Raw genomic sequence first — 13,019 nt, forward strand, 5'->3', positions numbered from 1 at the left:
ATCTGCCACAGTACTTCTATGCAATCGTAATCCATCCACCATCTTTACATGGCTCAGAGCTTTTGACAAAAAGAGAGGTTTGGAGATAATAATAATAATCTTTGCATTTGATATAGCGCGTTTCACGTCTTCTCGACGTCTCAAAGCGCTTCACAGAATATGCTGTAAAGTGAATTGACTGTATATTTGTGGGCGAAATGCGGCAGCCAAATTGCACACAGCAGTGTCCCACAAACAGTCGTGAATTGAAGTGACCAATTTATTTTTTCTTGAAGGATTATTATTAGGCCTGATATTTACTGGGTTAGATATTTACTTTACACAGAGGGTAATGAAGAGATGAGTGTTGTGAAATTCCAGTTGGGATTACATGAAGCGCCTTTGGCAATACACGAATATAATAGAAGAAATCCCAATAGTGCCAACCATCACCAAAGGCACCGGATCAAACCTTCACCATATTTTAACTCTGGGAATGGTCTATCAAAACTGGTGGAGGAAGCAGAATCCATAATATCTTTTTAACTGAAATTAGACAAACACAGATATTGGAAAAATGTATGAGAGGGATAAGGAAAAAGGTGAGGGAATGGAACTAAGAAGGTAGCTTTTTCAGAGAGCCAGCACAGACACAATAGGTTAGGCAGCCTCTTTCTGTGCTGTAAAATCCCGACTGTATGATTGCAGATCGGAGGTTCTCAAACTATGGGGTGCACCTCCCTGGGGAGACGTGGGCGGTAGCTGCATTCCTCCCGACATCCCCAGCAAAGCCACTGCCCCAACAATCAAACGCCGAGACAACCTTTCCTCCAGGCAATCAAATCCCACAACAGCACTTCCCATAGCAACCAAACCCCACGACAATACCTACCTCCGCAATGCAAGATTATTAGCTGGCATTATCGACTCGGTGCCCTCCAAAGCATTGTAAAGATAAACTCTGATCCCTGAAACTACCATCAATGGAAGTTTATTTTATGTGAAAGGCACTATATAAATGCAAGTCATTGTTGCCATCAGTGTCACTGGGGTGATTGACAGTCGCTGTGCCAAGCACTTGGATATTGTGCAGTGTGTGGCCACCGGTCGATTAGGATTCAATGTTCAGGATCTGATTGCACTTCATTTTCATAGTAAACCAATAAATTCTAAATGCAAATGGTATAAGTAGAATACCAATGGGATCTCCTGCTTTATTCAAAATACATTCAGCTTATGCCCCAGTCTATTGCAACCCATCATAACTTTGTTTTCATGGGTTCTACGACAAGCATTCTTCAAATAAAGGAGGACAGCTCATTAATAATATATGGCAGTTGCTGAATTTAAAAATCCAGCCGCAACCAATAGAGCTGCCACTCTGCCAGTGCACTGCACACCCACGTGTGTTCTGTGCTTTACCTAAGCAAGACTTTCTGTCACAGTAAAAAAAAATTAAATGTTGTGATGTTTCAAATTGCCACCCTGCAATTTGAAACATCACAACATTCCCTAACTTCTCCCTGGGAACCTCACATCAGGACTTTGACTTCACAGTCTAGGCTGACACTCCAATGCAGTGTTGCGGATGCACTGCATTGTAAGAAGTGCCGTCCTTTAGCTGAGACTTGAACCAAGGTCCTGTCTATCTATTCAGGTAAATGTTAAATGGCACTACTCAATAAGAGCAAGGAGTTTCATCACTGTAGAGTATTGGTTAGAGCATTTGCCTCACAAGCGAGAGGATCTGGGTTCGGTTCCCAGGCAGGGCCAAATGTTAGGCAAGTTTCCTTACTCCACAAGCCTCTGTTTATCTAACATTAAGTAGGAACCCAGTTGTTACTCAATTAGTGGATCATTTTTCTGTGGATGATGACCCCTTCAAAAAAGTATTAAAAAATAATCAATTAGTCACTCAATCCACGATTATTTGTGGGACTCTACTATGTGCAATTGGCTTCTGTGTTTTGCTCACAAAAATTCAGTCAATTCACTTTACAGTGTATTCTGTGAAGTGCTTTGAGACATCTCAAAGACGTGATAATGTGCTGTATCAAATGCAAGGATTATTATTATTACTGTTCTGCAGAAGGTGGATCCCATGACTTCAATAACATTCTCAATAGTTGAATCAAAAAGCAAACCAAGTAGGGCATTGGATTCTGTGAGACACTGGACAGCCAGTTACTAGAGAACTGGCCAAAATAAACAAAATAAATCAAAGTTTTGGTGGCATCCCATTGACCGGTATCAGGTGGTTCGACACACAAGTGACCAGTTAGATGCAAAACAATTGAGAAAGGTGTTAGTCCACCTCCAGTAGCCAGTTACCTAGTTAATCCAAGTTGTTGTTATCAACCATCATAAAATAATTTACATTTCATGTTTTCCTTGTGATAATTATAAGGGTTGTGCTATAAAATGTTACATATTTCAACCCCTAGGATTTAGGATTTTGGTTACTATGTTCACATTCCCATGTTTCTTCGGAAAATGCAAAAANCCTCAACTTTTTGAGACTCAGTGTCATTACCATACACTTGAGGGTACAGTACAGCTTAGGTAAGACACAGAGAAAAGTTTCCTCTCTTCTACCTCAGCTAAGTTTTCGTCTGAACTGTACAAAAACACCACTTTACCCTTTTACCACACAGGCCTTTGTCTTATCCCTTTATGTGGATCTGCATGTTTTCAAATAGCTTTACTCTATAATCTCAAACCCAATAAGAACTTGGTTGAATTTCCCTGATCCAATTCATTTATGATTCTTTTAACCAGCAGGAGACTCACATCCTATTAGTCTGTCCTGGAATGAAATCCAGAAGAGAACGTTGTGTGTCCACCTACACGGCTCTACTAGTCTCTCATTACCATTCTGTATTGCTGGCCTACAGGCATGTGGGAACTGAAACGTCTAACTGTGCATCAACACCCAAGCTCTCATTTTTAGAAATAATCATTTAAACCAAATGTTAATTATTAACAGATCTATTTCAGCTATTGATCTAAATCTGCCTATCAGAATTCATGGGCACTTTACAGAAAATTGTCAAATGTTTTACTCTTAGGTGTCAACAACAACAACAATAACAAAATTAAATTGTTATAGCGCCTTTCACGTTGGGAGGATGTCCCAAGGCGCTGGACAGACAGAGTTTCCGACCTGAGCTCGGGGTCAGGGTGGGGTAGGGTGGAGGCAGTGGGGGGAAGCAGGGAGATCGAAGGCACAATTGAAGAGGAGCGTCTTGATATGGGTCTTGAAGGTAGCAAGGGAGGAGGCGAGAATGGCAGAAGGCCCACCCGCCAATAGTGGGGCGAGAGAGGCGGGCAACGTGAAGCAGGCCAGAGCCCGCTGAGTAGAGGGAGAAAGCAGGATGGTAGGGGTTAGGAGGTTGCAGAGGTATGAGAGAGCAGCCTGGCTCAGTTGATAGCACTCTTGCCTCTGCATCAGAAGGTTGTGGGTTCACGTCCCAGCTTGGACATTGAGCTCAAAGTCTAGGTTAACACTTCAGTGCAGTACTGGGGGAATGCTTAAAGTTGTCTTCCTTTGGATGAAATGTTCAACTAAATCTATCAGTTCTGGTGGATGCTAAACAAGACATATAGTGTTATAATAATAAGCAGTTTGTTTGTATCCTGGCCAGCAATCCTCCAGATACAATTAGTTATTCACTGCTTGTGGGATATTGCTTTGGACAAATTGACTGCTGTCAATAATCTTTACATTTGATAGGTGTCTTTGGCTGTCCAAAGTTTTGGGACATTCTTACAAAGTAACGTGAAAAGCACTATATAAATGCAATTTGTGTATTGTTTCACATCAGGAGGACATCTCAGAGCATGTCACAGGATTTACTATAAACTGTAATGACTGTGTATTTGTAGATGTATTTTTAGATGAATGTGGCAGTTAATTTTCACAGAATGTCCTATAAACAACCATGAAGTGAATGACCAAAATGACATTTGTATAGCGCCTTTCATGTCGGGGGGACGTCCCAAGGTGCTGGACAGTCAGAGTTTCGGACCCGAGCTGGGGGTCGGGATTGGGGAGGGTGGAGGGCAGGGGGGGAAGCAGGGTGATTGAAAGCATGGGCGAAGAGGACTTATGGACTCAGAAAATGAGAGTGTTACCAACTGAGACTGGCTGACACCAAATAACATAAGGAATGCCAAATATATTCGCATAAAGACAGTACCCCTTTTGCCAGTAAACAGTCAAAATCAATCAGTCATTTACTTATTTTTCAGCCATTTAACCAACTGAAGTACTTGGCTGGTTTTAGTTGCACTGTGGGAATAATCTCATGGCCTAGAGTTAATATAGAGTATTTGAACCTTACAGCTATGTTAGACAGAAATTTACAACTGTAGGAGTGTAGGAGCCGAAACAGCAACAAACTTGAGAACCAAACAAGGCAAATAACTGAATAACAATCCCATTTGGTATGCCGACATTTCATGTCAGAACATCTGAAAGTGTATTTGAGAGGAATGCATTCTCTACCTACAAATGCCTTTACAAATGCCTTTGTGTTGGAAGAAATTGAACCTTAATGGGTTTTATGGAACTGAATAGAATAATCTGAAACCTGTTTCTTTTTTTCTTTCTCTTTCAAGGATACCTTTGTCTTCACCCAAAAGTAACACCATATCCAATATTTTATACGGGGATCCAAATGCAGATCTGTCTGCTGAGGTAAGTTTCATTCCACGAGATGCCTCACATCTGTTTAATGCAGCTGATTCCAACAATAACATTGTACTGTAACAAATGGCCAATGTCAGCAACCATTATTTATAAACACTCAAACCCTTGCAAAAAAATCTATTTAAATTCCATTGTACTGTAACAAATGGCCAATGTCATTATTTATATATACTCAAACCCATCCAAAAAAATTCATTGAATTTCAACATTATTCACCGAATATTCCTTCTGTTCTTAGCTATTAAGACCATCTGGCCTTAAAATTGAAGATTATGGAAAATTCTTAAATTCAATCTCAAATTTGGAAGCTGGTTTCTTGGTAGAAACTGCAGGAAAATCAGTTTCAAAATTAAGACTCAATTTTAGAATTTTCCACAATTCAGTGCAATCTGAAATTTTTAAGACAAAATAATATTCGGGAGTAAGACCAGATGGAATTTCAGCCCTCTTGTTTACTTCCAACATTCTGTTTGCTTCCTTGTAAATCTTTTTGTTCAAAGGAAAGTGACAGATTTGTCCCCTTCATACAAAATTGACCTGAAAAATCCAAATTATTTATAGGCTGTTGCCCATTTGTCTGATCGACAACATTCACTTAATTTCTAAATACCTTAATTTCTCAAACCTGTCTTCAACAACCCCTCGGGAGACTGAGTCAAAATGGCCTTTATACAACGGTGGCCTCTGAGTATGGGTTTGTTGGTGTATTTTTTTCTCTAGGCTGTTCCAGGATGATTGTTAACAGGGGTGGTTGTTGAATGGAGGTGGTTGCTTGAAAAGGTTTTACTGTAATCTGATTCTGTAAAGCATTTTGAGACTTTACGTGAAAGTTACTGTATGAATGCAACTGCTGTGTATAAAATGTATTTCCATGAAATTTTGGAGGATGGTGACAACAGTAACTTTGTGAGGGAACTAAACGGAAATCTTATCAAATCTTACCGCTTCATCCTCACCTCTGCTAAATCGCCATTCTACTCCAAGACAATCTTGGAGACCAAGGACAACCCCAGGCACCTTTTCTCCATCACCAACCAGCTCCTTCGCCCACTCTCTCTTGCATCGCCCATCTTCACCTCCAATGCCACTGCAAGGTGATGCTGGACTTCCTCGAATCCAAAGTCAAGGTGATCCGCTCAGCTGCCTCTGCCCTTCCATCTACTACCCTCTCCCCAGCTCCCCCTCACACCCTGGCCCCTACCCATGCTTCCCTCCACACCATCAAACCTGTCTCCCACTCCTCTCTCACCACCACTATAACCCACATGAAACCGAGCACCTGCTCCCTCAATCCTAGCTCTACCTGTTTCCTTACCTCCCAGCTTCACCTCCTTGCCCCTCTACTCACAGATATCATAAACCTCTCCCTGTACACTGGTCGCATTCCCACCCCTTTAAAAATGGCCGCCATTACTCCTGTCCTTAAAAACCCTCACTGTACCTATTGGTGCTCTCAAACTACCACCCCATCTCCAACCTCCCTTTCTCTCCAAGGTCCTGGAACGAGTCATTGCTTCACAGCTTTGCTCCTTCCTCTCCTGTTACTCCAGATGTCAGACATCAAGTCCTGTATGAGAGGTAACTTTCTTCAATTGAACGGCAACAAGACCGAGGCTCTCCTGATTGACTCCCGTCAGCGCCTCCACACCTCAGGTGCTGACAGCATCACCATCCAATGATGCACACTCCACCTTGCGAAGCCAGTCTGGAACCTTGGCATCTTATTTGACCCTCAACTATCCTTTCTACTCCACATCCATGCCATGACCCGCTCTGCCTTTTCCCCCACCTCGGCAACATTGCCTGGCTCCGCCACTGTCTCACACCACAGGCCGCTGAAACCCTCGTACACACATTCATTACATTGAGGCTTGACTATGCAAACTCCTTGCTTGTCGGCCTCCCAACTCCTCCCTCCACAGATCATCCAGAACTCTGCAGCCTATGTTCTCTCCTGCACCAGGCTCCGTGACCCTATCTCCCCCATCTTTGCCTGACTCTACCGACTTCCCATCACAGACGTTACAGTTCAAGATCCTGGTCCTCACCTTCAAATCCCTCCACAGCCTTGTTCTCCACTACCTTTGCAACCTCCTAACCCCCTACCAACCTGCCCCCTTCCTCCGCTCAGCGTGCTCCAGCCTGCTTCACGTCCCCCAACTCGCCTGCTCCACCAATGGTGGGCGGCCTTCTGCCACTCTGCCCCCACCCTCTGGAACACCAGCCCACAGTACTCCCACATCAGCCCTTCGCTTGCCTCATTCAAGATCAAGACCTCCTCTTCGACTGAGCCTTCGATCACCCTGTTAACCCCCTCCCCTCCACCTTTCCCAATCCCAACCCCCAGCTCAGGTCCAAAACACTGACTATCCAGCACCTTGGGACATCCTCCCGATGTGAAAGACGCTATACAAATGTAATTTTGTTGTTGTTGTTGTCCCTTCAGGCTGCTGAAACTCTTGTTCATACCTTCATCACCACCAGGCTCGACTATGAAAACGCCCTGCTTGTCGGCCTTCCCAACTCCTCCCTCCACAGGCTGCAGATAATCCAGAACTCTGCAGCCCGTGTCCTCTCCCGCACCATCTCCCCCACTCTCACCCAACTCCATTGGCTCCCTATCATTCAGAGGATCCAGTTCAAGATCCTGGTCCTCACCTACAAAGCCCTCCATGGCCTCGCCCCACCCTACCGCTGCGACTTCCTAACCCCTACCAACCCGCCCGTTCCCTCCGCTCAGCCGGCTCTGGCCTGCTCCATGGCCCCCGACCCACCCGCCCCACCATTGGCGGGAGAGCCTTCAGCCACTCTGCCCCCAACCTCTGGAATTCCATCCCCCAATCACTCTACCGCGCCCCCTCCATAGCCTCCTTCAAGTCCCGCCTCAAGACCCTTCTCTTTGACCATGCCATCAGCCACCCCCTGTCCCCTCCCCTCCCTTCTCCACCCCTGACCCCAGCTCGGGTCTGAAATGCTCTACTCTGTCCAGCGCCTTGGGACTTCCTCCTGATGTGAAAGGCGCGATGCAAATGTAATCTTGTTGTGTTGAAAGCAGATAAAGAGAGTACTGATTATCCGCATGTCAACTATCTTCATGACCATTTATCCACATTACACTCCAATGGGAAAGCAGACACAGGGCTGTTAGATACCAGAAAAAAAACAGTTAAAGGTGAAATTATGCACATACACATGAGGTTACTAGGGTTTCCATTCATTTGCACAGTGAGACTAAACAACAGCAGGACTAAAGCATGTCACTAGTAACCTTTGAATGCACATGTACAATTTCACACAGGTGAATGACATTTTTTTTTGCCAGTAGGACAAAAGTGTTCATACTTTTGTGCAGCGTAGGTTGAGAGTCACAGGAAAAGATAGAGGTAGTCATAGAGATAGAGATAAATTCATAGAGAGAGACGGAAAAGATATAAAGTAAGAAGGATCGAGGGAGAGGAGAGAGAGAGCAGGGAGAAAAAAGGAGTTAAACAGAGGGAGTCAGAGACAGTGTAGCAGAGAGAGAAGAGTTGGCACTGTGTGGTACAACAATGACAGTGTAACTCCTGAAGAAACAGTATAGTTAGCACCGTAACCATTTTTTATTTTGGGTGATGTTCACAATGGGACCGGTCCCAATTAGTGCAGATAATCAGCTCTGTACTGTACATGATGATCGCCAGCTTGGGTTCCCTCTTCTCCCGTGTGAAGTAATCCCAGGTGCCAAGCAAAATTTCCCATTTGTACGTTAAAGGCCTTTTATTTTAAAAAAATAAATCCCGTTTGAAATCACCGCATTTTATATCCTACAAAATTGTACAAAATGTCCAATTGTCTGTTCAGTAGGTTCTGCGATAACACTGCATCTATCAATTATCCATGTGCGAAATAAGCCTTTCTAAACTATTTTGCCACTGGCCAGATATGCTGCAATGTCCCTTTTGAGTCCTGTAGATTCTTATATTCCTTCTCAGTCCATACCCGTCCTTTTGTCCTCCAAAACAAAGACTGATCCAGGCATATATCTAGCCAGTTTTCCCGGAGAAGTCATGTGATATTCACGTACAGTTGAAGGAGGTTTTAAAAGAAATCCACATTAAAGGGAACAGTAAAAAAAAATGATGTTGAAGTCAATCATAACCCTATGTACCCGATTGCTTTTGGTAAGAAATCCTGAAATTGAAACCTGCTCATTAAATATAATGGCACTGAATCATCCCCAACACACAAAATCAACTACAATAAATTGCTGAGACTGCACAGCAGGTTCTCAGGGTCTGAAAGAGGACAGGTTCAATGGGTTTTAGATGCTGATGTGCCTGCTGTGCAGATCCAACATTTTCTGGGTTTATTTCAAATTTCCAGCATCTGTGGTTTGTCTTTTATTCTCTACCAAAAGAAATCTGCTTATCCCTGTATTTGTCAATATTAGCAGGACGCCAGTGACTGCCCATGAAAGTCACGGGGCGGCATAGAAAAATATCAATACAGTAATTCCTAGTTTAAAAATTAAATTCTCAAGACAAAACGTTTCTTTCAGTTAGAGTGCTATTCTGGGATATGTTCAGTTTTGTTCAATAAAAATGTGATTAGTCATGTCCTGCTGTGGTGCTGGTGTCTCTGACAGTTATTGGAATATAACTGTCGAAGGACACTGACTGCTTGCCAAAGTAACATTAGGCTACTGTGTTGTTTCTTTTCAGTTTGCGACAAAAAATGTCTTGACCGGTGAATCTATCAGTGTGTATCCATGGGGCAATCAGCATATGGTAAGCAGAGGAAATATCAACTGCTTCTCTACTGCCCTTCTTAAAAGCGGTCTCGCTAATTCCTTGCTACTTTGACTCCCAACTTTATCACCAAATTCTCTCCACTGGGATTGACCAATAATAAATGGCAACATTTTATATCACAGAGGCTCAATAATCTCTCCTAACATCAGTATAAAGGTAGATTTTTATTCAATATAAAGGTACATTTTGTTTCACCCACAAAATATACTATCGATCCACTTTACAATAGATTTCCTGCGAGAGACCTGGGTTCGATTCCCGGCAGGGCGAAACCTTGGGCAAGTTTCTTTACTCCACACGTCTGATAGTAATCCCTCAAGAAAAGAAACAACAATAAAATTGGTCACTTCATTCCATGACTGTTAGTGGGACACTGCTGTGCACAATTGGCTGCCACATTTCGCCCAAAAATATAGAGTCAATTCACTTTACAGTATGTTCTGTAGAGCGTTTTGAGACGTCTAGAAGACGTGAAAAGCGTTATATCAAATGCAAGGATTATTAGATTCTGTGAAGTGCTTTGAGACGTTGCAATGATATGATAAGCCACTATATTAAGAGCAATTATTATTATGATTAGATTTAATGGAATTTAAATGCTATCATTGATCCAATTAAAACAAAGCAAGATGAACAAAATGAGATCTATATTTTTGCATGGTTGGTATTCCAGGTTTGGTTTGTGCAGTTTGGGAGGATCTGATGGTTTACTTTCCTGTGAAGAAGTTATGAGTGTGCTGTGCTGTTTTAGAGGGCAGACATTTGTGCATCAGCCGGTCACTCACAGAATCAGACAGCTTAGTCATAATAGTCCTTGCATTTAGTATGGAGTTTATATCAAAAAAAANTTGTGGTATTTATGGAGGCTCAGAAAATGACAATGTGATTGAGAAATATGTGCACTTTATTGTGCAGTGTTATTGCTGCATTTGTTTTATCGTAACACACTGTTGAGTCTTCATTTAAAATTTACATATTAAATTTAAATTTTATTTGAGGGATTGTTGCCCAGGACACCAGGAGAAACTCCCTTCTCTTTTCAAATCATGCTGTGGGATCAGGTGAACAGTTAAATAGATCCTCGGCTTAACAACTCACCCAAAGGACGGCACCTCCAAAAATGCAGCACGCACACACTAGCACTTCATTGTCAAGTGTCAGCCTAGACTATGAGTTCAAGGACCTGACATGGGGCTTGAACCAACAACCTCTGATTTAGAGGCGAGGGTGCTCCCAACTGTGCCAGGCTGACACCTAGTAGTCCAGCACATCTGGGACTAGTCAGTGTAATAAATATCATAAAGTCGCTAAATTGACGACAAGTGTTACTTCGCATGTACGAAACACAATGCAGACCTTTACCACATGCCTCTTAAGAAAATCCCCACATAAAATTGGTCATTTTATTCATGGCATTTTATGGGACATTTCTACATGCAAATTTGCTACCGGGGTCCCACTTTACATTGAATAATATTATTTATTTTGATTATTACTATTATTATCTGGTGAGGTCCCCATAAATGCATTGTCAGGAAAGATATTGAGGTAATTAATAGTAATCCTTGCATTTGTTAATATTATTAATATTGAGTCCTGTAGCTTAGTGGTTAGAGCAAACGAGAGGACCTGGGTTCGATTCCAGGGCAGGGCAAATCGTTGGGCAAGTTTCCTTACTCCACACGCCTCTGTTTACCTAACAGTAAGTAGGAACCCGGTTGTTAGTCGATTGGTGGATCGCTTTTCTGGGGGTAATAATTCCTTTAAAAATAATGACAATTTGTTCACTCAATCCACGAGTGTTTGTGGGACACTGCTGTGTGCAGTTGGCTGCCGAGTTTTGCCATTTGTCTCAGAATCCTAGCTCCAGTCTAGTCCCATGTATTTCTATATAAATCATTTAATTTACCCAAATTAATGGTGTGTAAGTAAAGCTTGCTAAGAATTTGACGTGTTGTCATTCTTCATAGTGATTCACTGACCTCTAGATTTGGAGCAGGGCATATGGTGGGGCGGAGTGGGGGAGGAGAAAACTGTGGGATATGAGCAATCCTGAAGTTATCACTGATCCCAACAATCTGTCAGCATTTAATTAAACTTCAGTGAACCGTACATCAATCCACCTGTATTTTAAAATGTTGTTTTAATGTGTAGATTTTCACCATTTCTTATTAATTTTTTTCAGGTCCACTCCAGCAAAGCCAATATTCCCCTTTCATTTTGCAACCCTCTTTACGATGGTACTGCAGACAAGCCAAAAGTGCCGACAGTATAAATTTCCAGAGCTTCTGAAATCCAGTTCAATTGATTATAGTAATGTGTGTGTTTTTTTTCCAAATCTACGTGTGTATAACTTCCTGTGAAATTATGAATCTCAGACCTATTATAAAGAATTGAAGCTCTTTAACATGTGGAAAAGGCAGTGATGTTTGAATTTTATGCAACAATAAAAATAGTTGCCTTGTGACATCCAGGTAAGAGCCGTTTGTTCAGAATAAATATCATTTTGGGGGCACTCATTCTTGGATAAACTACCCACTGTATATCAGACCTGAAATCGTTAAGTAAAGATGCAATGTTCCATGCACATCTACTTGGTAGGAAGTGTGACTGACTTCATTATGTAGAACTTAAAGGTTTCTCCAGTTGTTCATAAATTGAACTGATGCCATGTTCAATATGTGCACCAACAACTATGTGCTGTCAACATATGGAATGCATCGTTAAGATAGGAATTTGCAGCAAAATAAAACTGTCAAATGACAAAAGCTGAAGAAGTTATACTTGACGTATAGTTAATAGTGTGTCAACACGATGTGAATGTAGCAATAACACTGGAAAAAGGGTGGATTTCTCATTTTACCATCATGGGTGGAATCACACTGTCACTTTCGGAACCTCCATTAATACCGCAACAGCTTGGCTCCAATATTATATGTCTGTGGCCTTTTGTGTCAACGCTCCCAGAGCCAAGGGGATACAGACTCCTTCACAGAGGGAAGGAGAGCCTTCAGAGCTATCATTATAAAGCCAGTGTGGACTTGATAGACACAAAAACTGGAGTGGCTGAAGAAAAAGAATGCTGAATATGTACAATAGTTCAGATTTAATTACTTTACACGGAGAAGGATGATTATGTGCAAAAGACTACCCACGGAGATTGTGTCAGCAAACTTGAAATGGAATTGAACAAACTATTTGGCAAAGAAATTGACTCCAATTTTAAAGTGTCTGTCAATGGCTATTTCTCACCCACCTTGGTCTTCGTCAGTTAGATAATAAGCCCTGCTCACTGTCACCATTCATCTCAGCTGTGTTCATCCTTAAATCAAGGTCCTGTCTGCCTGTTCAGGTGGACGTTAAAGATCCTATTGCACTATTCAAAAAGAGAAGGCGGTTTCTTCAGTGTCTTGGCCAACATTCCCTCAAATAAAATTGATCATTCACTTCCAGGCTGTTGGTGGGACATTGCTATGCGCAGATTGGCAACCGTGTTTGTATACCATACTTTATGGTACATTCTGTAAAGTGCTTTCAGT

At 42.2% G+C, this 13,019-nt stretch overlaps 1 protein-coding gene across 1 annotated transcript in view; it reads left to right on the forward strand.

Moving 5' to 3' along the window:
* The window catches only part of malrd1 (MAM and LDL receptor class A domain containing 1), a 180,725-nt gene extending 168,477 nt beyond the window's left edge, over positions 1-12,248 (forward strand). The window contains 3 exon segments of the mRNA XM_042332367.1: positions 4,600-4,678; positions 9,391-9,456; positions 11,666-12,248. Of these exon segments, the coding sequence (XP_042188301.1) occupies positions 4,600-4,678; positions 9,391-9,456; positions 11,666-11,755 (235 nt within the window). The 3' untranslated portion in view covers positions 11,756-12,248.
* The last annotated feature ends 771 nt before the right edge of the window (positions 12,249-13,019 follow it).

This window comes from Callorhinchus milii, unplaced genomic scaffold (assembly GCF_018977255.1).
Source record: "Callorhinchus milii isolate IMCB2004 unplaced genomic scaffold, IMCB_Cmil_1.0 Scaffold2, whole genome shotgun sequence".
Taxonomy (NCBI): Eukaryota; Metazoa; Chordata; class Chondrichthyes; order Chimaeriformes; family Callorhinchidae; genus Callorhinchus; species Callorhinchus milii.